The sequence below is a fragment of the Rhipicephalus sanguineus genome, chromosome 1 (genome assembly GCF_013339695.2).
Source record: "Rhipicephalus sanguineus isolate Rsan-2018 chromosome 1, BIME_Rsan_1.4, whole genome shotgun sequence".
NCBI lineage: Eukaryota > Metazoa > Arthropoda > Arachnida > Ixodida > Ixodidae > Rhipicephalus > Rhipicephalus sanguineus.
In genome coordinates, this window is record NC_051176.1 from 272,158,747 (window position 1) to 272,183,693 (window position 24,947).

Below are 24,947 nucleotides of genomic sequence, written 5' to 3' on the forward strand. Positions count from 1 at the left end.
TGTCGATGCAAAACAAACCCGGCGAGAAGCAAGCGACGGGAGCGCCCCCGCAGACAGCATGCTTAACGCCCTCTATCGCTACAGGCCTGGCGTGTTTAAGCCTAATCTCTGTGCGGCTTTCATTATGGAAACATAGGACTGTGTGTGAAATAGAAATATTAATATGCTGTTCTTGACGTTACAAGGTTAAGGGCGACGATGATTATGTCGTTTCACATATCAAGCTGTCCTCCGTGCTCAAGGGTGAGGATTGTCGCATACAGTGCTAGCAAAATACTGAGCCCGTCTGTGGCCCGGCATGCATCAATAGAATAAGAACTTTCGAATTACGTACTTCTTTCCTGTAGGCTCTTAAGCCCCACTTCCTTAAGGACAATCAGGCACACAGAATTTGTTGCATTGCGTTATAATCTTGCCTGCAAAAGTAGCGTTCTCATAAATGCCGCACCGAAACAGGTGTCATATCATTGTCGCTGTTTGTTGATGCCGGCTAGCTGCAATCAATGAATGACCTGTAAGCTCTGTTCACAACACGGAACATACAATCTAATTTTAATGCTATGCGTTTTCTTCAGATGTGTCTGATGATGACAAGTGACTGGCTACTTATTGCCCATGCTCAGTGCGTTAACGAATCTTAACAGGGCCGAAGGCTTTTAATATCGGCGAAAGCAGCGATCCCACTACTGTGTAAACCGCGGTATGTGCACTTCTGAAACCGCAGTGGACGCTGTTGCTTATTTGCAGGGAAAGTAGTGATACTGTAGGCGAGTGTTATTGGTACTTTATAAACCGTTAGAGGCGTTGTCGCCAACTTGTTGCGCTACATTTGTATAAATGTTGATTACCAAAAGCCCGTGATGTATTATGCGTGAGTGTTTAGAGCGTTTGGTGTCGTGCAGGGGTGCCATGTTGCCAGTGTTTACTGAAGAGCGTGATGAAAAATGGGCGGGAGCCTCTCGTGCTGTTCTGCGCCGAGCCCCAGGCCCCACCGTAATAAGAAGGACAGTGCCGACCCTCCTCACTCCGAGGAGAGTGCCTCAAATCTGCAGCACATTAGTGAAAGGGAACCCGAAGGTAAGCATCTCTCGCACCCCTTGTCGAGACCTGCTACATATTGTGAGCCAGGCGGTAACGCTAATATCATGGCAAGACTTTGCAACAGATATAGCCGAAACTAGGTGGGGACGACTGCATCATTATGGACAGAGCTCGGAGTAATTAGAAAAGTAGGCAGTAACGGCTAAGGATAATGTGCTTCAGGTTGCTAGGAAATTTAATGCATATCACAATACAAGAAGGAAGAGGGTAGGTGCTAGGAGCTACTTTGAATGCTTTTCTTGTGTGTGCGTGTCCTTCAGCACTTGTTGCAAGTTGTATGTGCACCGGATTTCTTGGAGTTGAAATGTTGTGCTGGAGGTGCATGTGGCTCAGAGCAGCGGATTGCTTTTTCTAGTTCATTAAGCCCCTGTGTGGCAGCTGTTCATTATACTTGTGATAACGGCGCTACAGTGTTGTTAGTAGTTTTGTTAGGCACTGCTAGCAAGCATTTATACAAGGTTATGGTGTCGGGTTCGGCGGATGTAATAGACATATATATATAGAGGTATTTCAGAAATAATTTGGGGGATGGTGTGTCAGACCTCACCTGGGTGGTATAAGAGTGGCATAGCAGTAAAATTGCACCCTGACACGTCATAATATATGTATTAGTGTGAAAGTTAAGCATGCTGGAACTAGCCTGTTTGTGTTCATTTATACATATTAAGGGATTGGGAATTTCGCATAGATTCAAAGATTGTTTTCCTGCCTTTCAAGTCAGTTCGAGCACTGAAGTTGGTGTTAAACTTGCCCGATAAAGTTTGGATGTTTAAGGTACCGTATTATACAGTTAGCAGCTCATGCTTTTAAGGATAATATTGTAAGCCATACCTATACATATTAGCATAGTACAGCTTCACAAGGGCCTTCAAATGCTATGTTGGTGAAGCTTGTAGTGCTTGATTTGCACCTAAAATGTGTTTAACAGTTAGTTGTTTAGCTGTGGTCTATTCCTTGCAAGTATTTTTACATGCACACTGTATACAAGTTGTCTTTTTTTTTTTGTTTCAGATTTTGATCAGGACCCTTCGACGCACCCAACAGCTGGCCCACTTTTTATGCAAAGATCAAAAAGTGATGTCAGAAGTATGGATACCATCACTTTTTTTCTAAGAAATTGCTTTTTGCGTTTGTGTTCTGAGCTGTCTAACCTTTTGTATAATTCTCGGTGCCTGTCTATCTTTCTTTTTTTAGATTGCAAGGAGAAGAGGAGAAGTCAAATTAATGTATGTATCCAGGGAAGAACATTATTGTTTGCCCACTACTAGTTTGCTTGTCCAACGTGTCTTTAAAGGCAGTAAACAAATTATTGCGATGTCATTTCTTAGTGTTTGGAATGTCAGTTTGCTCTCTGCTGGGATTTCAGCAAAGAGGATGCTGGTGCACTAGGTTTCAGAACAGCTACTCTTTTATGTCATGCAGTTCTGCTATTATGCTTGCCATGCAGTGGCGTACCAACTCGTTCGCGAGTGGGGGGCCTGGCGTCGTCCACTCTGTCCAGCGTGTGTGTGTGTGTGTGTGCGTGTGTGTGTGTGTGTGCGTGTGTGTGTGTGTATTATATATATATATATATATATATATATATATATATATTGTGCAGGCTGGGGCGCCCTATACCGCGACAACACAGCAGTGTTTCACAACATTTTTCAAATATTACCGTGAAGTTTAAAAAGTACACCCAAATTTAACCTGATCATCTGAGCATTGCATCAGAAAACTTCCCAGTCTTAGTTTGGCGTTGTAGATAGGATGAGTATGAAGAACCTGCTATGACTCTAGTACCTTAAATTCTCACTTATTAGACAAAACATGTGGCTGACAAAGCAAGGCACTTAGCAGAAGTCTTCAGGATAAGCCGAGTGCCAATTTCTTTACTGTTAGAGCCCTCTAATATAAAGTATTTAAGTAGAAGACCAAGTTCAGTCGATTAATACTTAAGCAAACCACATTGAGCTGGTTGTGCATAGTTATAAGATTATAAATGACTACGAATTTATATACTAGGTGTCGTTCCTTGCCCTGCTACTTTTCCCAGCTTGGGTGGGGTGTGGACGGAAAAGCGGTGAAGTGGCCCTTTACTCCTCCCCTCCGGTTCCTCCAAGTAAATAGCCTACGTAAACTGTGTAATCCCAAATTTTCCTTGAAAAAAGTGGGCGATTATAACCTTAAACTACCTCTCATTGTTTCCGTCCGTATAGGTCGTTAGCTGTTAATGATTGGTCGAAATTTTCTGGGTCATGCTCACAGCACCTGCTCGTAAAACGTCTCAACAAATGACACATAAGTGATCCACCGCGTAATTACCATGTACGCATGACTGCGTAAAAAAAAATAATAATGAACTATTTTCAATATGGCGTATTGTTTGTCATTGGTTCTTCGCTATTCGCCAAAAATTTTCGATGTGCCATAAAATCGCCTCCTTGTTACGCGACGTCACAAGTCTGCGAAAACTCGCGGCGTTAAAATGAAGTGTGCACAATAAGCAGCACATTGCTGTGCTGAACAATAAGTCTTCTTTTTTTGAATAGCCAATGTCTCTTTCTGACTTTCTGAACATAATTTAAGAAGGCTGCCCGCCAATCACATTGGCAACAGCTGCTTATGGCAGCGGGCGAGATGGATTCATATGTGTATAATATTCACGATAAACGGCAGCGCACACCGGGTTAAGACACATACACAAAACACGAAAAAGGACGACACTAGCGCTGAACTTCAACTGATCTTTACTGACGACCACATTTGCTTAAATAGCATCTCTTTGCGCATGCGTATAGCATATGCACGGCCGCTGGATGAAAAAGCGCGCTTGTTATCCAGCGGCTGTGGCATATGGCTAGAGGAAGTTCCATAGGCAATCTCAAGAGCAACAAAGCCCAGAAGCTGCAATCAAATCACAATGCAAGAGTGAAAGGATACAAGATAGGAAAAACCAAAAGACCAACACCAAAAAACCAAACCACATCACGTGTTAATACCTAAAAACTTCCTCTCTTGAAGATAGAGCAACCTATGGGCAGCTAATAATCGTACTTTCAGTTGTACTATAACGGTGTTGAACTGTTTTTGCGCGTGTACGACTCTCTGTGAAGTCATCGTTGCTGACAAAGAGGTAGAGAGAGAAATCAACATTATTAGGAATAGACATAATCCTTTGCAGGTATAGTCTTCTTAGTCCAGAAAACCGTGGAAGCTGATCATCTCCCTGGTGTGGTAGATCAAGTAACGGGGCAAACTTGAAAGCTGGGCTTCTCAGTGTGCTCAAGTCCACTGCCTTGTTACAAGCCGCCACGATCGCTGCAGGATACCATATGATAAGCCAAGTGAAGCAGGCTAATCGGAGAGACAAGTGGGAATCTATTTTAGCTGTCCTGGCTAGGCACAACTAAAATACTGGACACTTCTGCGCACTCATCAACTCACAGCAGCTTGAATATGGAGCAATGACGATGCCATTCGTTTTCAAAGAAAGAAACTGAATTTCCTGAAAAAAGGAGAGCGCTTGATCGGGCTATGAAACGTTTGCTGGTTCCCGCCCATATTTGTGTCGCCGATTACTTAAATTTCAGGCCCGGCACAACAAAATAAAATCGTGACAGATTGCTGAAATGTTATAGCTACCCTGCTGAGCGATAGCCTCCTCTGCAATGCTCGAGCGACAGACGCACAAGCGTGGAATATGCAGCCCGCACCGCAGGTAGCCTACAGTGCGTCACAGTCGTCACGGCAGAATCGTAGGACAAATTTTATTACAAAATTACGTCATTGCTGTGTTCAAGCAAAACTTTGCCTGACTTGTTAGTTTCCCAGTCTGCAGCCGACAATAACCACTGTCTATGTTGCCATGTGTGCCGCATGGTATAGATGAAGATAGTAGACTCCGGTTTAAGTTGTGATAAGAGCAAAAGTTGCTGCTTCTAATAATAGCTTATGGTTTGTTGAACTTTGTAAATTTTTAAGTAGCTGCTAAGCTTGAATCATGAACTGTTAATGGAAAATTTTTGTTGAAAGTTTTGAACAGTTAATAATGGTAAAGTTATAGAGGATCAACATTCATGTCTGCAGCTGCAGCTAGCATGGAAGTTCCAAAGTAAAGTGCAGATTATTGCTCTCAACAGTATGTGTTGCTGGTAGTAGTTACATGATCTTAGTGTATGTGAGCTACACTACCTCAGGCGAGCTTGCATGGAATTCAACTTGTAGAATGACTGTTTAGGAGCTGCCACGTTTTATTATATGCTCTATTAGGTAATGGCTTGTTAGATGTGTCTATGCCTTGTATGAAGTGAGTTTCCTGGGATCATGGTCTAGCTTTAGGGTGTTTTGTTTTTGGGTTGTATATCTTTTTAAATTAGGGGGGTCAAAATTCGGTGTTATTTTCAAAGAGGAAGACCTGGGTGAAATCGGGGGTTCTTGATGCTTGTCGACCCAAAGCTCAACACTTTCCCAAGAACTTTCATACAAGGAAACGGTCTCTTTTTTTTTTTTTGGAGATAAACATATTTAAACAAGTGAAATCACTCATGGTAACATGAAATGATTGAGGGTTTCTTGCTGGTCATGCGCCATACTCATACATACAAGGTAAGAACTTTTAGTGCATAAACAACATAAGGGTGAAAAAGGAGGGTCACAACACGTGCGTTTACTTCCGGTGAAATTCTTACCATGTGTTACCAACAAGGCGGAATTTCTACCCTCGTCTGTACAAAGCCTCGTTGGTAGGCATTACGTATGTTCACACACACGCACGTGCACACACATGCACACACAGAGTGAAGACGTTTTTTAGTTAATGCTTTCTTTTTATTAATGGAGGTGTAGCAGTGCATGCAAATGCAAGCACGCTTTGCTGGAGACGAGATGCTTTTCGTCGCCTTGCAAGCCAGTGTTGACGTACATTGTCATATACGTTATGAACATTTTTGTGTCCTTCGCTAGACTTTTCAGGCCTTTCATCCTTGTCTGTTGCCCTGTTTTATCAATTCACGTCATATGCTTTCGCAGTAGGATGAATAACAAACTAGTCTAATCAGCCACCCTTGTTTGGACGTGACTTAGTTCCTTGTGTAGATGTTTTTGTGACATCACAGCTGCTGTTTTGAATGCAAAGCAGTGTCAGCACTGTGTTGATTTGCTTCCGAGCACATTAGTGTCGTTTACACATGTATGCAACTTGCCGGAAACATGATGCGATGGGTCACCGGGCGCAGTCAGTTTCAGAATTGGGCTTAAAGGGGCCCTGCAACACTTTTCCAAGTAGCCACGGAATGGCTTCACTAAAGGAGCTTATTTTTTCACGAATAGACCACCGCAAAAATTTTTAGAATCCGTCCACTGCGAGTGGAGTTAAAGATTTGTCGCACGTTGTGATTGCTTTCCCTCTTCTCTCGTCCTGACGAAAGTGCTGGAAGCTAAGCAGGGAGGGGTGACACGGGAGTGCGATCGCGCGCGTGCTCGAGCAAGTGACGGCCTCTTGCGGCGCCCGCAGTAACTATTGAGCGCGCCATGTTCAGATCAGCCAGTGGTGTGGAACTTGTGTCAGTGATGCTGATTTTGAGTCAATAGCATCATTTGTCGAGAGAAGAGGAAGTGATTTTTAGCTGACTTTGAGAATTTACTGTAAATCCCATGCCACATGCTGTGCTATAATGTTTGGCTCGTGTGTTCTTGGGAGCCTCGACTACCGGTCGGCAGTGTTCTCTGACCATGCTGAAAAAGTGTTGCAGGGCCCCTTTAAAATTTGATGAATATCTCCAATTACGTGCAGCTTTTGTGACTTCTAAAAAATTATATGCCATAAATTGGCACTCACTAGAACTTTCCGATATAAAGACCTGCTCTCAAGTCAATAATTAAAAAAGGTAATTAACGAGTTCTTGTTAATTAGTCGCATCAGTGTTATTTTAACTGCGGCAAAGTATTTGCGCCTCCACGTGGAGTTCGTGTGCAAAAATGACAGGAGTCTTACTGTCATAGAATTTTTATAAAAAATTTGTATTGTTTAAAAAAAACACACCCTGTGTAGGTGTTACTGAGCCATGATGGAAAACATTTGCTCTCAAGGTCATGACTACTTCCACAGTTAAGCCTTAAAATTGCATCTAGTTTTGGGCAAAAAAGAAAATAATGTGAGGCAGTCATCAGTTATGTTACAGCCCACTCTATTCTAGTAGAGATCGAATACAGAAACGCTCATTTGCTGAGCATTGGGTGTGAGTGCCTCAAGTGATTAAAACTAATCTGTAACCCTCCATACCTCCTGTCTTGCTGTGGGGTACTAAACTTCACCACCCACTCATTTATTGCATTATTGCAGAAAAGTTTGGCAACTGTAGTTAATTTAATTAACCAGAAATAATTTATTTTGTGTCACCAGTATTTTTAGATGTAGCTGTGCACCAAAAATTTTTTTTTCTTTACATACCAAATAGGCATGAGTAAGGGCTGCATGCCTGACTAGGTAGCCAGAAATCTGGAGTTAAAAAAAATTCCTGAGGACAGATATTGAGAAACAAATTCCAAGTGCCGTATCGCACTTGCTGGCTAACAAAGCGTAAGCAGCAGTGGCAGCAGTAGCGAAGAGTAGTAGTCACTTATGTGGCATGCATAAATTGTGGGTTCATTATGAAAAGGATAACATTCACTTTTGCGCTAGTTGGAAATCATGCAGGTTGGTGCCAGATTTTATACTGGTGATTGGAAAATTTAGGTCAAAATGGCCTGGTCCATTGTAAGAGCTGCACTTTGCCAAAATTGTGTAAAAATGTGTGCAGTCCTTGCAAGTCTCTATATGGCATATTGTTTCTATGAATATATTAATTTTTCAGCTGATGCATCTGTCCTCGAAGAGAAGCGATTAATTAAATTTTTTTCACAAAATAATTTCTCTGCCGTTTCTAATACTGAACTGGTAATAAACACAAGTTAGCACGTCGTTGGCTCTTTTCAACTAAAAAAAAAATAGCTTTGAAAAGACAAGCACTGTTCGTGTCTGCAGGTTGGCAGGTGGTCCGCAAATGGACAGCTTTAGCTGAGCATTTCTTGAGCAATCCTCTTGGCCAGCAAGCGAGAAGTGCCATTGTGCATGCACCAAGCACTCGGGTGTGAGCACATGAGTGGCGAGTCACACCCGCTTCCTTAAAGGGCTGGCTGCACAGAGCACACAGGTTTGGCGAGCAACATGGACGAATGTACAAAACGGACGAATGGCTGCCATCGCTGCTACTAGTGTGGAGCATGGAGCAGACCGGAGGTCTGATGATTTGCTCGAGAGATGCTTTGTTTCTTTGACACAGCACCTAATAAAGTGAGATTAGGGCAAGAACTCGGTTGTTGACATGACAATTTGTCACGTACACAAATTACAAGAACTTGTAGAATCATGTAATGTACTTAAAGTGGCCCTGCAACACTTTTCCAAGTAATCGTCGAATGGCTTCATTAAAAGACCATTGCCTGACGAATCGACTGCTGCAAAAATTTTTAGTATCCATCACGTACAAGCGGAGATACAGGGATTTGTCGCATGCTTCAAGCGCTTTCTCTCTCCTCACCTACTAGCGAGGCGCTGAAAGCTACGCAGGGAGGGGGATGACAAGGACACAAGAAGATGCGTCCCTTCGTCAGTGCGCGTCATGATATCGATCACTTTCTTTTCTTTTTTCCTTCGAACGCGCAACTTACTTTCAGTGTGATCGCGAGCGCGGGCACGTGGCAGCATTTCGCGGCAGCCACGGTAACTATGCAGCTCATGATGCTCAAATCAGCCAATGGCCGTGAACTTTGGGTTCATGGCGCAGTCATTTGGGTTTATGGCATCATTTGTTGAGAGAAGAGGGAACGATTTCTAGCTGACTTTGAGAATGAATTGTAAATTCCAGGCAGCACCCTGCGCTATAGTGTTTGGCTTGCGTGTTATCAGGAGCTTCGACTACCAATCTGCAGTGTTTCCTGACCATGCTGAAAAAGTGTTGCAGGGCCCCTTTAATGCAAGATCAACCAGACCAACCTTCACCTTTAAAGGCACATCAGCCTTTGACTTTGTTATGTGCCCCCACAGCATTGTGTGGCAATCCACTCATGTTTTTAGAAGTAAGAAATAAATGCCATCCTTGATATCACTTGCTACAAAAGTCGCGGTGATAAAAAAAGTACACTGCTTGGATGCTGATACACTTGAATACTCTTTGGTGTCATCTCATCCTCTACCACCACGTGGTGCAGCAAGCCTGCTATGCATATCAGACTTCAGGCTAAAGCCAATTATTTTGTTGTTTTACAGCTTGGGCAGAAAGGGTATAAGCATGTGGAGTGGTGAGCAGGTAAACATTCTGCTAAAGCTGTCTAATATTCAGCTGCTCATTTGGAGCCCAGTCTCGCATAAAAGGTTGCTTTTTCTCTCCTGCAGCCTTCTAGGCCCCTCCTATTGCAGCGCACCTTTAGACCTGTGCCATCAGCCACTTGGGCAATGGTTTCATTATCGTGCATTACTGCACCCCTTCAATCTTTTTAACAAATTGGAAAGCACATCTGACCTCTCCTGTTACTGTTCCTTTTTTGCTCTCTGACACTGTAGTTGATGACATCCGTAAAACGACAGCAAGAAAGCTGCACCACTGAAAGAAGGAAGGGGAGTAGGCAGGTGGAGGGGGACATTGCTATCAGTGTTGCCTTAGCTGAGCGGAAACTTTAAGGAGGCATGAGGAAAGTAAACATTGCAGTTATCATGTCTTCCTTATTATTAGCAGTAACCAGATTTAAGGCAAATGCCTATTTTGTTCCCTGCTTCACTATCAAGCCTTTTCATTGGCAGCATGAATTGAGTGCCAATAAGACGTGTGATATTAATGCAATGGCGTTAAAGAGCTTGTTCCGCAGAAATCTCTGTGTCGGCGTCATTGGTTGTGAACCAAAAATCAGCGTTGTCCACGAGCGAAAATTCGAGATAGATGCAAATAAATATATAATAAAAATTTGTCTGAGTGAGAATCGAACCCAGGCCTTCTGCATGGCAAGCAGGTGTACTACCACGGAGCCACACCAGTGCTTGAAACTGCTTCGTAACAAATGCTGTATGAATGTCATGTAGCGCGAGGAGTCTCCTTAACGCATGTAGTATGGCGTGACAGAATTGTAGAATTGCACCAGGCATCAAAACGTGAATTGTGCAACAATTGGGTGGTTTAAAGCTACCAAACAATACGAAGTGTGCAGGTACCAAACAATACGAAGTGTGCAGGTGCGTGTGGCACCTTACGGACGCGTAGTGGGTACTTTGCAATTTCCAAAAGGAATTATGGCGTAGTGGGCTGCTGTACTTGCAGTAGACATTGTAAGATAGTTTGAAATGGCTGATGTTACGCGCACAAACATTCCTTTTCTTGCGGTGCGGTTAAGGCGATGTGCATTGGGCCCGATTATGCTATCGCGTTCTACCTTGAAGGCGAAGCTCAAGTGTCCTCCAAGTTTTTTATTTTTATAGTGCCTGTTTGTCATTTGTTCCTGCAGTATATGCCTCACTTTGCTTATACAAAAATGTTTTTTCAAAGAAAGAAAAAGCATGTGAAAATGCTTTACTGTTGTGCTAGTTTTGTTTTCATTCCCAAAAGCAGGAGAATTTGGGTATGAAATACACTACTGGAGCTCATGGTGCAAGGACAAATGTTTAAGTGTTTCCTTTTGTTATCCTTTCGTGCACCCCGCAAAGCCCTGTGCAGCGATGTTTGCACAGCATGTATTCGCTACCTTTTAGACATCACTAGGAAATGCTATGTCACTTTCTTACCAAGAAAATGGGCTACACATATTTAGCACAAAAAACAGGTTGTGGTATGCGAGAACCTAAATATCCATTTTAGGTACGAAAAAAATACCTAAAATGGATATTAAGGTTCTTATTTTAGGCATCTAATCTCATATTTTTAATGCCTGAAAAGCTCCTCTCTGATTATTATGTAATTATGAAAAAAAAAAAAAAAAACCTTGGGGGAGTGTTACAGTGTTACACTAAATGGCACTGCAATCCAGTGCGTTCTCAGTTCTTACAGAAATGTGAACATGGCAGCTTGTGGCAGTGGACCCATAATTCATTTTTAGGCTTTACTCTAGCTGTTGTGAAAGTTTGTTAAATAAACTGAGTGAGTGTACACATATGTAAATTTAGCAACTTAAAAGCACCATGAAAGCACACCTAAATTATAATTAAGGAAGCCGACTCTGGAAATAAGATTGGTGGCTGTTTCAGATCTAGCTTTTATTTTATCTTTGCCAGGTGCAAAATCAAATTGCATTGTAGTCACCCGTACCCTTAACTGAATTTGTATAAATTGGTGTTACAGCTCCAGGAGAAGGCCCCTCTGAAGAAGTCCAACTCGTGCTCAACCATCTACTTGGATGACAGTACTGTAAGCCAGCCCAATTTGCGCTGTACCATCAAGTGTGTCACGCTGGCCATCTACTACCACATCCGGGATCGGGGTGGTCAGCAGCGCACCATTGACATCTTTGATGAACGGCTGCACCCTCTGAGCAAGGAGCCTCCAGAGATGCGTGACCCTGACCACAGGACCATTTACCGCTTTGTGCGCACCCTCTTCAATGCAGCCCAGCTGAGTGCAGAGTGTGCCATCATCACACTCGTGTACCTCGAGCGACTGCTCACCTATGCTGAGATGGACATTTCTCCCTGCAGCTGGCGGCGGGTTGTCCTCGGTGCTGTTCTGCTTGCCTCCAAGGTGACGCACTTCTTTTTCACTTGCACTAGTGAGCTCACTATTTCTTGTTGCCTATGCTTGAGGACAGTCCATGATACGGTGGAAGCTGCTCCATTCACCTGGCCTCTGTGCCTCCATAATTTCACATGTCCTTTAGGGACACCAGTATTCAAAGTTGTTTAATTCCACTTTGATGTTACAGAAATGAGTGAATGTAATTGGCTGGCACATATAACAAGTTTTCAGTCCTTTGCCTTCCTTTTCTCTTTTCTTTCTTTTGTTTTTTCATGTGTTTCAGTGAATCTTTTGAGCTACATAAAAGCTTATTCTTTATCATCACTGTGCTCCAGTCGAGATAGAATTCATACACGTGTCTGTTTTAAGTAAAGGTGGTACACTGTGGTTGCCCCACCGAGACTGAGCAACAAAATGTAGAAACATTTGCTCACTCTGCTATAAAAAATTTAGCTTTGTTCTTTGTGTGTTATATTTCTACTCCATAGACTGCACATCAGATACACAATGTCCCTTTTTGCACAAGTCGCATCTGAAGAGGCAAGATGTGTAGTACAAAAGATGAAAGCTGCACTTGTGAGTGGCAGTGAGACAGTTAAAATGTACAGTGCAATGTCTTTCATTGCATTCTTGGGTTGTCACCAGGCAAAAAGAAAAGATTAACTGACAGCAATTACTTCTGTCTAAAGTGTGAATGATTGCAGTGACCAATTAGTGCTGAAAGAAACTAATTTAAATGTAATTGACTGCTTCTGTGTTACTTCAACATTATACAGATATAGTAACTGGACCAAGCTGACCTGGCTGTTCAACTATGTCCTCTACAGCCCTTCACATGCTACTTATCTTCACTAACAGCAGCTTTTTGAAGAGTAATATCTTGAGCTTGTTGGTATGGCATCATGACTGAACACAGCGCGAAAAAATGATGGAATGAGAAAGGAAAAGCAGTACAAGCACTGGCTGCCAACATTTATTGCATTTATTTAAAGACGGTAGTCTTTCTTGGGGAACTTAAACGCAGAAATTTTGGTCTGTCTGTCTTTCTGTCTGTCACCCCATTCAGCCACCCAGCCAAAGTTGAACCACTTGCTTACCGCCCACCCATCTTGAACTGGTATGGCTGTTCATACTTGTGAACGTTGTCGATCAAAAAGTAAATATTACGCATATCTGAGGTGCAACATCACTAGGTAAATATTAGGTGGTGTGTTCCTTTAATAGAAAATACATAGATACATAATTCTAAAGACCCTAGTTTCTTAAGCTGCGCTGAAAGTGCGACGCGCCGACGAAAACCCTCTGCCACGGAGGAAGGAAAGAACTTTCTTCCTCCGTGCCCTCTGCACAAGCTCGTTTCCCGACGTATTGCCAGATGGCGCTCATATCTCACGCAGCGTAGAGTTTCTGCATATGTTACCTTTAGGTAGCAGAGTTGCGCATCTGTCTTCCAAACGCCGCTAGCAACCATGCGTTGTGGAGAAGCTGACGCTGGGGCCAATTTTTGTATATTTCTCGATGGCACCGCTGCAGCGAACTGGATTGACACTAGTCATTCACATTAAAGTAAATCAGCGGTCTTCGACACGCCATACATGTAGACCGGTGACTCGGTAGGCATGTCGCCTGCAAAAACGGAGTGAGTCTTCGCGACATAGCCATGGTTGCTAGCCAGATCTATGCGCAACTCTGCTACCCAAAGGTAGCATATACAGTAACTCCAACGCAGCGCTCCTCTATCGTCTTTTTTTTTTTTTCAAACATAATTATGTAGGTATACTTATGCGCATTTTTTTTTTTTGTAGCTCAGTTGTTGCGTTACTATTGTATGCTCGGTTATCTGTTTATCCAATTGTATATAAACCCCATGTATCCCCCCCCCCCCTTGCAATAATGCCCTTGGGCACTGCAGGTACTTCGAATAAATAAATAAATAAATAAATAAATAAATAAATAAATAAATGTTACCCTACCCAGGACATTGAATTACTCAACGGTGTAAATGGCCAGTTTCTTTGCTAGTTTTTTCAACTAATAGTGAATTGACACACAAAGGCCCCGGAGAATGCATGACAAACGCATCATAGATTTCCCGAGCACAGGTATCACTGTAGCTGTGCGATACGTGTCTGGTAAAAGTGAGGGCTCCAACTGCTCCATTATTTTTTCACACCGTTTTTTAGTCATGAGACCTTAAAGATGCTTTGTTCGTAATCTTCTCTAATTTCTTCATGAGGGGATCGGCAGTGACACTACAAACTTATTCGATGTTTGCGCCAAAAGGTGGTGTCGCAACGCATGCGAACAATTTGTGCATGAGATTATGGTTACATTGCTGCGATGCTTGTGTGTGGGTCCCCTGTGAAGTGCTGCACTTTACTGTTGCTAGGGCTCGGAAGAGGCCCTCCTGGGAGGGACAATGAAAAGCTGAAATTGCTGTCACTGTCAAGGCATAGCAGCCCTGGCATACTTTGAATATTCTTTTAGGAGGGCCATGTTGTGTCGTAATGAATAATAAAAGAAAAAAAATTATGGCAGCTTTGCACTAGTGGTGCCAAGCCTGAAGGAAGAGCAGAGCTGGGTAGCCTTCCTTGTTTCTCTTTATTTCTTTCTCTCTGTTTTTTGCATCTGTTTCTATTTTTCTTTCTCTCTCGCTCTCTCTTTCTTCCCTTTCTTTCTGTCTGCTTCCTTCTCTTTATTTCTCTCTTTCTGTCTTGCTCTCTGTTTTTTCTATCTCTTTTTCGTCTCTATTTCTTTCTTTCTCTGTCTTTTTATTTCTCACTATTTTTTCTTTCTCTCTATCGCTTTATTTCTATATCTCTATTTTCTCTTTCCTTCTCTCTCACGTTTCATGTGCTCCACTTTGCCGAGCGGAATTTTCATTTGATGCCCGCACCTGCTATACTCAGTAGTGGGGCTTGCCCAGTTCCCGTGGCGCATAACCACCTGTGGAGTTTTGCACGATGTAGCACAAGTTACGGACAGCTTAAACAGCTTTGTTGTTAAAACTTTAATATGAATGCGGCCCTGCTATCAGCCATACCACGCTGAATATGCCTGTTCTTGCCAATCAGATAGGTCCATCAAGATCTGGTTGAGTGTTAAAGATGAGGAAACAGGGTGCCTGGGTTTGTCTGTTCCAACATGTGCAACCATGTTGCTGTCAAATTCACGTGTTCAAAGAGGTATTGCATGTTATAAACTTCTCATCACTAAGGTAACTGGTTATGTGTAATTTATTACTGAAGAACCGTAATAAGTTACAAAACAGCAAAGAAATCTAATTAATTGCACGTACTTCATTATGTTCAAGTATGGTTGACCCACCGTTGTAGGCGCCATGGAACTTCCCCAGGTTGCCCTTTGGCACGCGAAATTCTCATGACAGTTTCATGAGTCACGTGTGCTTTTTGCTGTTTTAAAATTTGGTTGCCGTGTCTGTTCCGCCTTGTAGGAAAGCTGGCATCAAGTGGTAGAGAGACAAAAAATTTTGTCACACCTTGTTTTTGGATATGTGTCCGCATCTTGTGTCCTACGAATCCAAAAAAAAAGGCATGCCACAACTTTCTTTGGATTTGTATAATATTCTAATAGTTGGTCATTACGAAACTCTAAATTTGAGTGAGTGGATTTTGGAGGCACTCTGGAACCATATCCATTTAGGAAATATCTCGCTCAAACAAAATTAGTACCTGGCTGGTTTTCAGAGCAGCAAGAAGGAAGGAAGTGAAAGTTGAAGGGGAACTTTCAGTAACATGGCCGCTGCTGGATTGAGATGTGAAGCGTGGTGATGGGAAGTGCACGTCAGTGATAATTATTGTTGCCATGAGCCAAGCGAGATTTTTCATGCACAGTGCAGCCATGATGGAATGGGTTGCGCATGGAGAAAGAATTATTTGAGGAGGAGAAACTGCTCGGCCGCCGCAGCGCGTGAGGGCGGCGCAATAGCGTCACGGAGGAAATGCGGTTTTCGCCGTAGCATGACAGATAACGCTTCCGGCGTGTTGCCATCGTTTACATGCTCTTCTATAGACGCGACGTATAAAAATCGTGATACCGCCTCGTAGATTGTAAACTTTCTCAAATTTCTGTCTGCGACATCAATTCATAGATGTGACAAATATTTTAGCTGCAGTTAACAATAGATACTGCCCGAATTATAGGCCATACAGAGCTTGAAATGAGCTGCTAGTTGTGGTCCCTGAGCCGACGACGTCTGCCGCATGCATGGGCCCCTCACTCCTCGCTCGCATGTTGTGTGCACGCTTGCATAGATGGCCTTGGGAGGGAAAGTTCCGAATTCGCGCGAGCAAGCTGTCGTGCATTTCTTCGAGATTTGCAAGCTTTCTGTCTCTTTAGCAGGCTCAGCGGCTTCCGCGTTGTGCCGGTGGTGCTGACTTCTTGAACTTTGTGCGTGCTTTTCATGCCGCGACACAGGCACGCTGAAAGAAGTATCGCTCCATGAACAAAGGAGCACTCTTTCCAGATTTCCACCAGTGCTCCTTTAGGATGGGGCGGACATGTGTCGCGCCGAACTGCAACAGTGGGTACGCGTTCTGCAAGGAGTGCATACGCAACCTTCAAAGTTTCTAGTGACCCAGTGAGTCTGGAAGCGTGGGCTCGTGTCATATAAAGGAAAGATCGAGAGCTCACGCCTCGAGACTACATTTGCGAGAAGCACTTCTCGGAGAGCAAGTCTTATCATTCGTTGAAAAAACCTACAGGGTCCCTTATGCATTAAGCTAAGGCTACTCGAAGGTGAAAGCCATCTATTTCTTCTTTTTCTTTAGTTGCTGTGTCTATCCTGCCCCAGCCCCGTGCAAAAGCTTTCTGCGCCTAATGTGGTTTTGCACTGCCTCCAGGATCGGAGGCATTACAAGCTTTCTGCAACTCACCTGGTTTTGCACTACCTCTGTGATCGGAGGTCCGATCACGGAGGCAATGCTAAGCGATGATGTCATGTGGTGACGTCATCACAGTATGATGATTTTTTTGCATCACTCATGTTGACGCTGCCGACGCGGGACGGCGACGGTCAATTTTTGCATTTGATAAGGCATCTAAGGCTTTCACCTTAAAAATTATAAACCTATCGAGTTAACGTTACCAAAAATTATACATTTCGCATTTTACAAGATATCTCACTCAAGCAGTTTTCCTTTATGTGATGCCATTTTTCTGTTAATTTACCGAAAAATATGGAGCCGGTGAGAACGCACAAGAAACACCCACTTGAGCTTAAAGCGCGAACGGCGAATCGGCACCGAATGGCCTTGAACCGGCGAGCTTTGTCAGAGAGCGAGACGTGCGCGTTTTTCCCTCTCCACTAGCGGATTCTCATGACAGAGGGCACGTCAGTGCTGTGCCCGATTTCGTGACTTTATTAAGATGCCCGAGCGAGCGCAGTTTCAAGAATTATTGCTCCGTGCGGTGGGGTCATGTGATTTGAAACTGACAAGATTCCCCTGCTGCTTCAGTCTGGTATTGGGCAACCGAATAGGACCATCCAAATGTAGAGTGCCCCTTTTCTTGTTTCAACATGTGCCACTGGATTTATTTTTACAGCTGCACTGACTATTCGAGGATAATTTGAGCCAAAGTGCCTCCTAGTGGAGAGAGCACGAAACAAGCTATAGAGGTCCATGCAGCTGACAACATTCACTTTCGCACATGCTGTGGTGGTTCTGGTGGGTGGATTCGTTGTCAGAAAAGAACGAAAAATGTGTTGCGAGACAGTTTTGCTGCATCTCGCAATGCATGTTAGCGAGGCTGAAAGATGGCATAGTATCTTTTCACAGCATGCTGTTTTCTGAATAAATGGTGAAGAGCAGCAGTGTGGATTAGAGCTGTGCACGGGCCGTATTTCCGAGCCCGAGCCCGGCCCGGGCCCGCTGACTTTGTCGAAGGCCCGCCCGAGCCCGACGGCAAAGGGCTGCGAGCCCGCACTGCCCGGCCCGACGTACGAAAACACAATCCCGGGCCCGGCCCGATCCGGCTTTTTGAAGGTTCGTTGCGAAAACAAAACATCGTTTTCCGGTAATTTGGCATTTTATTGAGCATATCAAATATGATCAAACGACACATGACGAACAGTCTCTATTACACAGATTACAAATTGTCGTGCAATAACAGCAAGCAGTCCAACGATTCCGGCTTCAACGAAGTGCGGCGCTTTTGTATTATGTAGCCCGCCGAACTGAAGTTACGTTCGCTGCTTGCACTCGTCGCCGGAATTGCTAATATCTTTTTGCCAGCCTGGCAAGCTTGGGAATTTTATTTGCATTGCATACCTGCGACAGCGCGGCACTTTTGCTATACAAGTAGACGGCCTCATGCCAGCAACAATGGAGTTCGCTCGCCAAAGCCGTCACGTGTATGGGGTATGCCCATGCAAGCGTTAGCTTGCACGAAGGCGATCTACGTCGGTTCGCTCGTCGTTGTCGCGTGCATTTTCACTCATATGGGATTTGGCCTTAAATCTAACGTGAACAGTCGCATGGCGCCGTCACTAACTCAGGTGGTGTTACTTCTCTGTTTGTCGGAGTGCAACAGAGGCAGTGCTTTACCTGCTCCCCTTTTGTTTAAAGGGACACTAAAGGCAAATATTAAGTCGACGTTGATTGTTGAAATAGCGGTCCAGAAACCTCGTAGTGCTGCTTTTGTGCCAAGGAAGTGCTTATTTTGAAATAAAATCACGTTTTTAGTGGTCTGCATCGCGTTAGCACGCTTCAAATCTCCCGCCTGAAAATACGACTTTCATACGTCACTGCTGCCGTGCCCAACGTTGCCCGCTTTTACTGCGCGGCCGCCGACACTAGTAGCAGCCGAGCGGAAGTAGCGGGACCCACAGTAGCAACAACGGCGCTGCGTCAAAGACTTGCTCGGATGGGCACATTCAAAGCCTTCACCAAGTTGCGGTTGGTCTCGTAATCCTCAGTACGAAAGTGCATCGAGCACACACGCAGAGGTTTTGACTGTTTAGCACACTGGCGCAATGGCATGACACTAAGCCACTTCGAGCGTAAGGGTTCATTCCGCAGCACCCAGTGAAAAGACACACCGGTTTCCTTGCTGCAGCACTGGCGTTGTGCACCATTCGGGCATCCGGCAATATCACACGCATGCGGCATTTTGTCGAACTTTCTGTCAGAGCGACTTTCACGAGCGCGCAAAACACGCACGGCAGTACGCAATCCCGAAACTACCACTGAGACGAGCGAGGCGCAGTTCGGCGAAAACGGAACCTTTGAACCACGCGCGCCGTTCCCCCATGGCAACGCCACGGAGGTTTTGTTTTCCATGAATCAAGCGGAAACGAACGAACAGCATTTTATTACGTCTTTTGATGCTCGGAATGTTCTTTTTTTACTGCTGCTAGTTTGATTACTAGTGATTTATTGTAGGCCGACTTCCATACGTCATCGGGATCACTTCGAAAATGTCCCACTCGTGGCGCTCATCATGTGATACATTTAGCTTAATTTCTCGGTAAGTAGGGCACTCCTGTTGATAATATTGCCGTTTTAGAAGTTGTCATACATTGGGCTTTCACTTTGACATAAATTGTTATTTGCCTTTAGTGTCCCTTTAAAGCAGCGAATGGAAAGGAAAAGCGGTAAAGGGCGGTCGCGGAAAAGGCGCTGTATGCGTGCTGGAAAACAATTCCCGCTCATTATCTATATTTCGGGCTTGAGTCGGGCTTTGCGTCGGGCCCGAGCCCGGCCCGATATAACTCCAAGTAGCCCGAGCCCGGCCCAGGCCCGAGGTGATAATACGTCGGCCCCCCCGAGCCCGGCCCGCGGGCCGGGTCAGGCCCGCGGGCCGGGTCAGGCTCGGGCTTTCGGGATACCCGAAGCCCGTGCACACCTCTAGTGTGGATAGCCAACCTCCACATCGGCAAAGTTACTCAGATGATGGTTGTTTGTTCTCTGCGCTAAAAGTTTGTTGCAGTATTCGAACAACACTAATGAATTTTGTGGATAACACAACTGGAATTTATTGGAATTGGTTGGTTAACAGGGTTTAATTTCCCGAAGCGACAGCCTAGTATCGGGGTCTTGTTTGCATTGAAAGGGTAGATGGTGGGGGGCATTACGTTAAGTCATGTCACAAGTGACATTTAAGAAAAGACGGGGGGATATGCAGATAAGCTCGTGTGCTCAGTTGGGTGAGTAAAGGGGAAACACATCGATAAAAGAAAAAACTGGGTGAGGGGGCACACGCATTGTGTCAAGGTCGTCTTTGCATCCAAAGGGTAGAAGGTTAGGGGCATTCTGCTGAGTCATGAATATCACAAGTGAGCAGCACCTAAAAATGATAATTTCACGGTGATCAGAACGGTTAGAAATGCTTAGATTAAACACCCAAATCTCACTGGTTTTTGTTGACACACCAGAAGCTTGCGCAAAAAGTGCAACATCTTTTATTTCATCAACCTTGTCCTTTGTGAGAACCAAAATGAGGTGCTCAGTAGCAAGGGCTCTTTCGCCTTCGACACAACACCACGTTTTGATGTCGCAATCTAGAAAGTATTTTCCACAGTGGCAGTATGCACATGGACCTTCTTGCAGTTGGCATCTTCACCATTGTGTCACAGCTTAACAGCGCCCCCTGGATTTTGTTTTTGTTTCGAATTTTAGTTATGGCTAAATGGACTAAAGAAAAATTGAGACTTTGCTTTTGATGAACATTAGGGAGCCTTGAAACGGTTTTTCTTATCATGTCCACTGAGCTAATGCTAACTAAAATATTGCCAAACTTCAGCTTATCAAATCAATGAAGTCATCTTAACAGAGTTCTTAAGTGAAGGTCCATTGCGGTAATTCCTACACGAGGCTGTACCAGGTGCATAAAATTTTGCTGAAGGTTGGACCTTACATGTGGTGCTTCACTTCAGTACAAGAGCAAGAAAGCATTTGATGCTTTGAAAGTGCACCTTGCAGAAAACCATGGCATGAGTGTATTCCTGATTTTGGGTTGGTGCAGGTCTTCGTAGTTCAGGTTGCTGCTCTTCCATTACCTGGTAGGTGAGGGAATTTATAAATCACTAAAGTCCAGATTCATAATCTTTGAATGTTTTATGAAGCACTTGTGCAAGGAACCATTGTGGTTAACTGATTGATTTTAGAACCTTTCTTCTCTGCTCAGAGGCCAAAGGTCATAACTCCGAAACAATTAAATTTACTGGAACTGTTAATTGCACATTGAATCATAACCATGTTGATTTCTTTGTGCTTTATTGCCATGATATGATATTAGGCACATGCTACTTATGTGCAGCTGAAGGACATCAGTTTTGTCAGTTCTGCATTTTTGCATAATTTTGTTGGTACCGCATGATTGCAAAACGATCTTGATATTTTGCATGCAGTTTTTCAGTGGTGATGTAGTGAAAACCAATACTCACTATTACTGTGCGCAGGTGTGGGATGACCAGGCCGTTTGGAATGTTGATTACTGCCAGATCCTCAAAGAAATCACAGTGGAGGATATGAATGAGCTTGAACGACAGTTTCTGGAGCTGCTTCAGTTCAACATCAATGTGCCGGCTAGTGTGTATGCCAAGTACTACTTTGACCTCAGAACCCTGGCTGATCACAATGAACTGGCTTTCCCGTCAGAGCCACTCAGTAAAGAACGGGCACAAAAACTTGAGGTAAGCGTGTAGAGTCCCAAGTGCATTCTGTTTCACAAGTATGGTGACTGCCACCCTTGTAACCACAGCCTGCCAATTTCTATTACATTGCAACTGTGATGGATTCTACAACCCTGCAGTGGGTGCTGAAGTTTTTTGTCATTGTTGGTTATTGCCAACAGGGTGCCACCCGTTGTGGTGGCTGAAGTGTGGTGATGTACACAGTACTCATGAATTGAAACGCGAAAATTTAGGGCCAAGTAATGCACATACTTTCCTTTCCAGCATCTACAGTTTGGGTCATATTGGCGTAATTTTGACTTCAATACTTCATCAGAGCCAACATTACCTTTAGCGGCCAGATTTGCAGCAACATGACGCAGTTATCATGAGCAATTGCTCATAGCAGTCGTTATATTAAAAAAAAGAACGTCGTGTTTTAATCCATGAGATGTAGGTTGAAATAATCTGCAGTTCCATACTGCAGTGCCTCATGGCAAAGCCAAGTCTCATGAGTAACTGAACTGACACATGCACCCCTGGCCCATTACTGCGAGTCGACCTAGTTAGAATAAATTCATCTTGAGAATATTTGCGCCAAAACACAGGGACCCTGTGTTTTTGCACAAATAATGTCGCTCACCCCTGACCATCGGAGTGGAATGAAAACCAAAAACAAGCTTTTTAAACAGATATTTTTAACCAAAATGAAAACTTAATTGAAACGTTATATATTATTTCGTTACAGAGTGAAACCGAAATACATTTTTTTAATCAGTTTTCAGTTCAAGGAGAAAATTGTCAATCCGGAATATCCAAGGTCATGCACCATGTGTTTATCTCAGGGGATTAGCACGTATCTCAGGCAGGTATTCCAAAGTAAAGATGTGTTGAAATTTTGCAAAAAACAAAGAGTGTGGCAACTGGAGCTGCTTATATTGATGCAAGTGGTCCTTGGTGTGCCAGTAACACAGGCCAGCATGGAGAGGACATTCTCAGTGTTGAAGCGGTCTTGCAGATCAAAGACCTCACTCGATGATGTGTTGCTTCTGAGATCATGCCCACTCCCTTGACGCAAAGCATTGAGCTTGCTCAGAGAATTCGTAATTCTCTTATGAGAAAAATACTATGTTTTTACCGTTGCTTTAATTAAAAAATTTTGCATAGAAATAAAAACTGTTGCGGAACATTTTTTTTTTGTTCCGGAACAGAAACAGAACTTAATTTTTTTCGGTGAAACGAAATTAAAACCAAAGCGAAAAACATTTGTTCTGACAGCTAGCCCCTGACCCACAGGAGCTCTCGAGTAGGGAAAACAAAAGTGCTGGTTTAGGTGGTGCCATCATGGTACTTGGCGACAAACTCAGTAGCAGAGGTTCTTGTGTCGTGATACATCTCCACATTATACATTATGCAGAGCACCATCACTCTATGCCACACTAACCGCAGCCAGTGCACTTTTATTCAACAACATTGAACAAGCTTGTCAGTTTTCCCCAAACTTTCTTCTTTTTAGTTCTATCCACAACCAAACTTGACAAATTTTGAACATGAGCATGCATAGTACATCCACACATATCTAGAAGTTAAAGGTAGAAGCTGCCGTTTCCTCATTGAACTGATCATTCATGACAAAGCCCCAATTACTCCTGCATTTGTATTTTCCAATTTCAGGTGAAAACAGAATCACATTAACCATATGAAAATACATAGCTCCTATGGGACATTAGAAGGAAAAGAAAACAAAACGTATTATTCCGAAAAACATCTTGTGCAGAATTGTATCAGCGAGATTTCAGTGTAATCTTATGTTGCAGTGTAAGGAAAAGCATAAGGTCGATATTTGCAAAATTTCTATTTGCATTGAGATTTTGTTTTGTTTTTCTTGTCATTCTTTTTATATGTAGATTGATTGCAACTAGTAAGATTATACCAGTAATGAAGTGAGCTCCTGCACGAACTACGCAAAACTATTCTTTGACTTTATTGGCATCTACTGCCGCTGATTGCACAGCCTGGCCAGGACTCTGCCATGCAGTTTTGATAATCTTTTTGCTGCCTGAAATCTTAATTTCTTTGTAGCTGTGCAATGCTTGATAACTGAATTACAAAAAATAAAATTGTTGGAAAAGTTGTCCTTTCGTGTCGGAGGAATTCACAGTCTGTCCTAGATTTCAGGGTGGCTGGTGCGACACATCCATTGCACTGTATTCCACCCTGAATAGATTGCCTGCATTTCTTATTTGCAGGCTATGTCAAGGGTGTGTGAAGACAAGCTGGGTGAACTCCATAGGAATGGCTTTAAAAAGTGGTCCAGCCTGGACAATGTGAACAATGTCTCTGTTCGCCGGAGCACAGCCATTCTGTCCTGATGATACTGTCCGTATTTGCTTCCCTTTGTCAAGTCCTTGCCAAACACAACCTAATGTTGAGTATTTTTTATACACGTTATTTTCTTTCTCGTGACGGTGCTGAAATTGAACTAATTGCGCCCACAAAGCGCAGAAACTGTTATACCTAGTTATGGATATGTTTGAAGAAGCCTGTTTGTTTAAAACTTGGGGGATTTGAGTCATATTGGCTGTTAGAGTTACACAATTTGGAAACATGTTTTTGTTTGTTTAGTTTGCTGTTATGTTCGTTGCTTATACACTCGTTGCTATACTTTTGTGTGTGTTTCATTCCGCACATTTACCGGGACAGAAGGCACAATCCATAACTTTAGACTTTTCTTTTTAATCAGGCCTTGGAATGAATGTACACAAGGGATTTTGTTTATCATGTTATGTCAATAAAATTTCATTTACAAAGCACTTTATGCAAGTTCTTTTACTGGATGATATACTTGTACAAATTTATGATAATAAACATGTAAATTCTCGCTTGAACAATGTGTCCAATGCATCATTCTCCTGTCCTGTAAAGCCGTGCTAGTTGATGTTGCGATTTACTGTCTGCCACTTCAGTCGTGGGTCTCCGAGCAAAAACAAATATAGTGTAAAAGTCAGGTAGGAACTTTGGTTCAGTGGTACATGATCTCCATAGTACCACAGGGCACAAGGACAGTGCCTTGCGTTGCAGCGTTCCCTTCTTGCGTGTGTTTATCCCGTGCTAATCAATGTATAAGTGTAAGGTTCTGACTCTTGCAAGGAACAGTCTTCTTGCTAAGGTAACTACGTCCACTAAGCAATCCATAGTGCCTCTTGATATGCCACCTGTCATGGTTGCTTAGTGGCTTTTAGGTGTTGTGCTGCTAAGCTTGAGGGTGTGGGCCTGATTCCAAGCCATGGCATCTACATTTATGTGCAAAAACACTTGTCGGGAGTAAACATATGGCAGATATTTGCCTGGCCGAGGATAAATGAATTAGAAGGAAAAATCCCAACGAAAATTTATTTTAAAACCCAACTTTTTGGAGCCCGACCGGCTTCTTTTTCAAGGGTGCAATGGTGTAGCAGTGCCTGATGTACATTTGA

General features: G+C 43.5%; 1 protein-coding gene across 2 annotated transcripts; it reads left to right on the forward strand.

The window, feature by feature from the left end:
* The first annotated feature begins 57 nt into the window (after window positions 1-57).
* LOC119378977 (cyclin-Y-like protein 1-B) lies at window positions 58-24,362 on the forward strand. 2 transcript variants are annotated; one of them, XM_037648097.2, is made up of 7 exons: window positions 58-243; window positions 903-1,077; window positions 2,113-2,187; window positions 2,296-2,327; window positions 11,448-11,843; window positions 21,259-21,492; window positions 23,721-24,362. In XM_037648097.2, exons 2-7 carry the CDS (start codon window positions 945-947, stop codon window positions 23,841-23,843), a joined length of 993 nt encoding a protein of 330 aa, XP_037504025.1. In that variant the 5' UTR covers window positions 58-243; window positions 903-944; the 3' UTR covers window positions 23,844-24,362. The 2 variants fall into 2 exon arrangements, with proteins under 2 accessions (XP_037504025.1, XP_049267790.1); XM_049411833.1 differs by having other exon boundaries at window positions 122-140.
* Window positions 24,363-24,947: the final 585 nt, after the last annotated feature.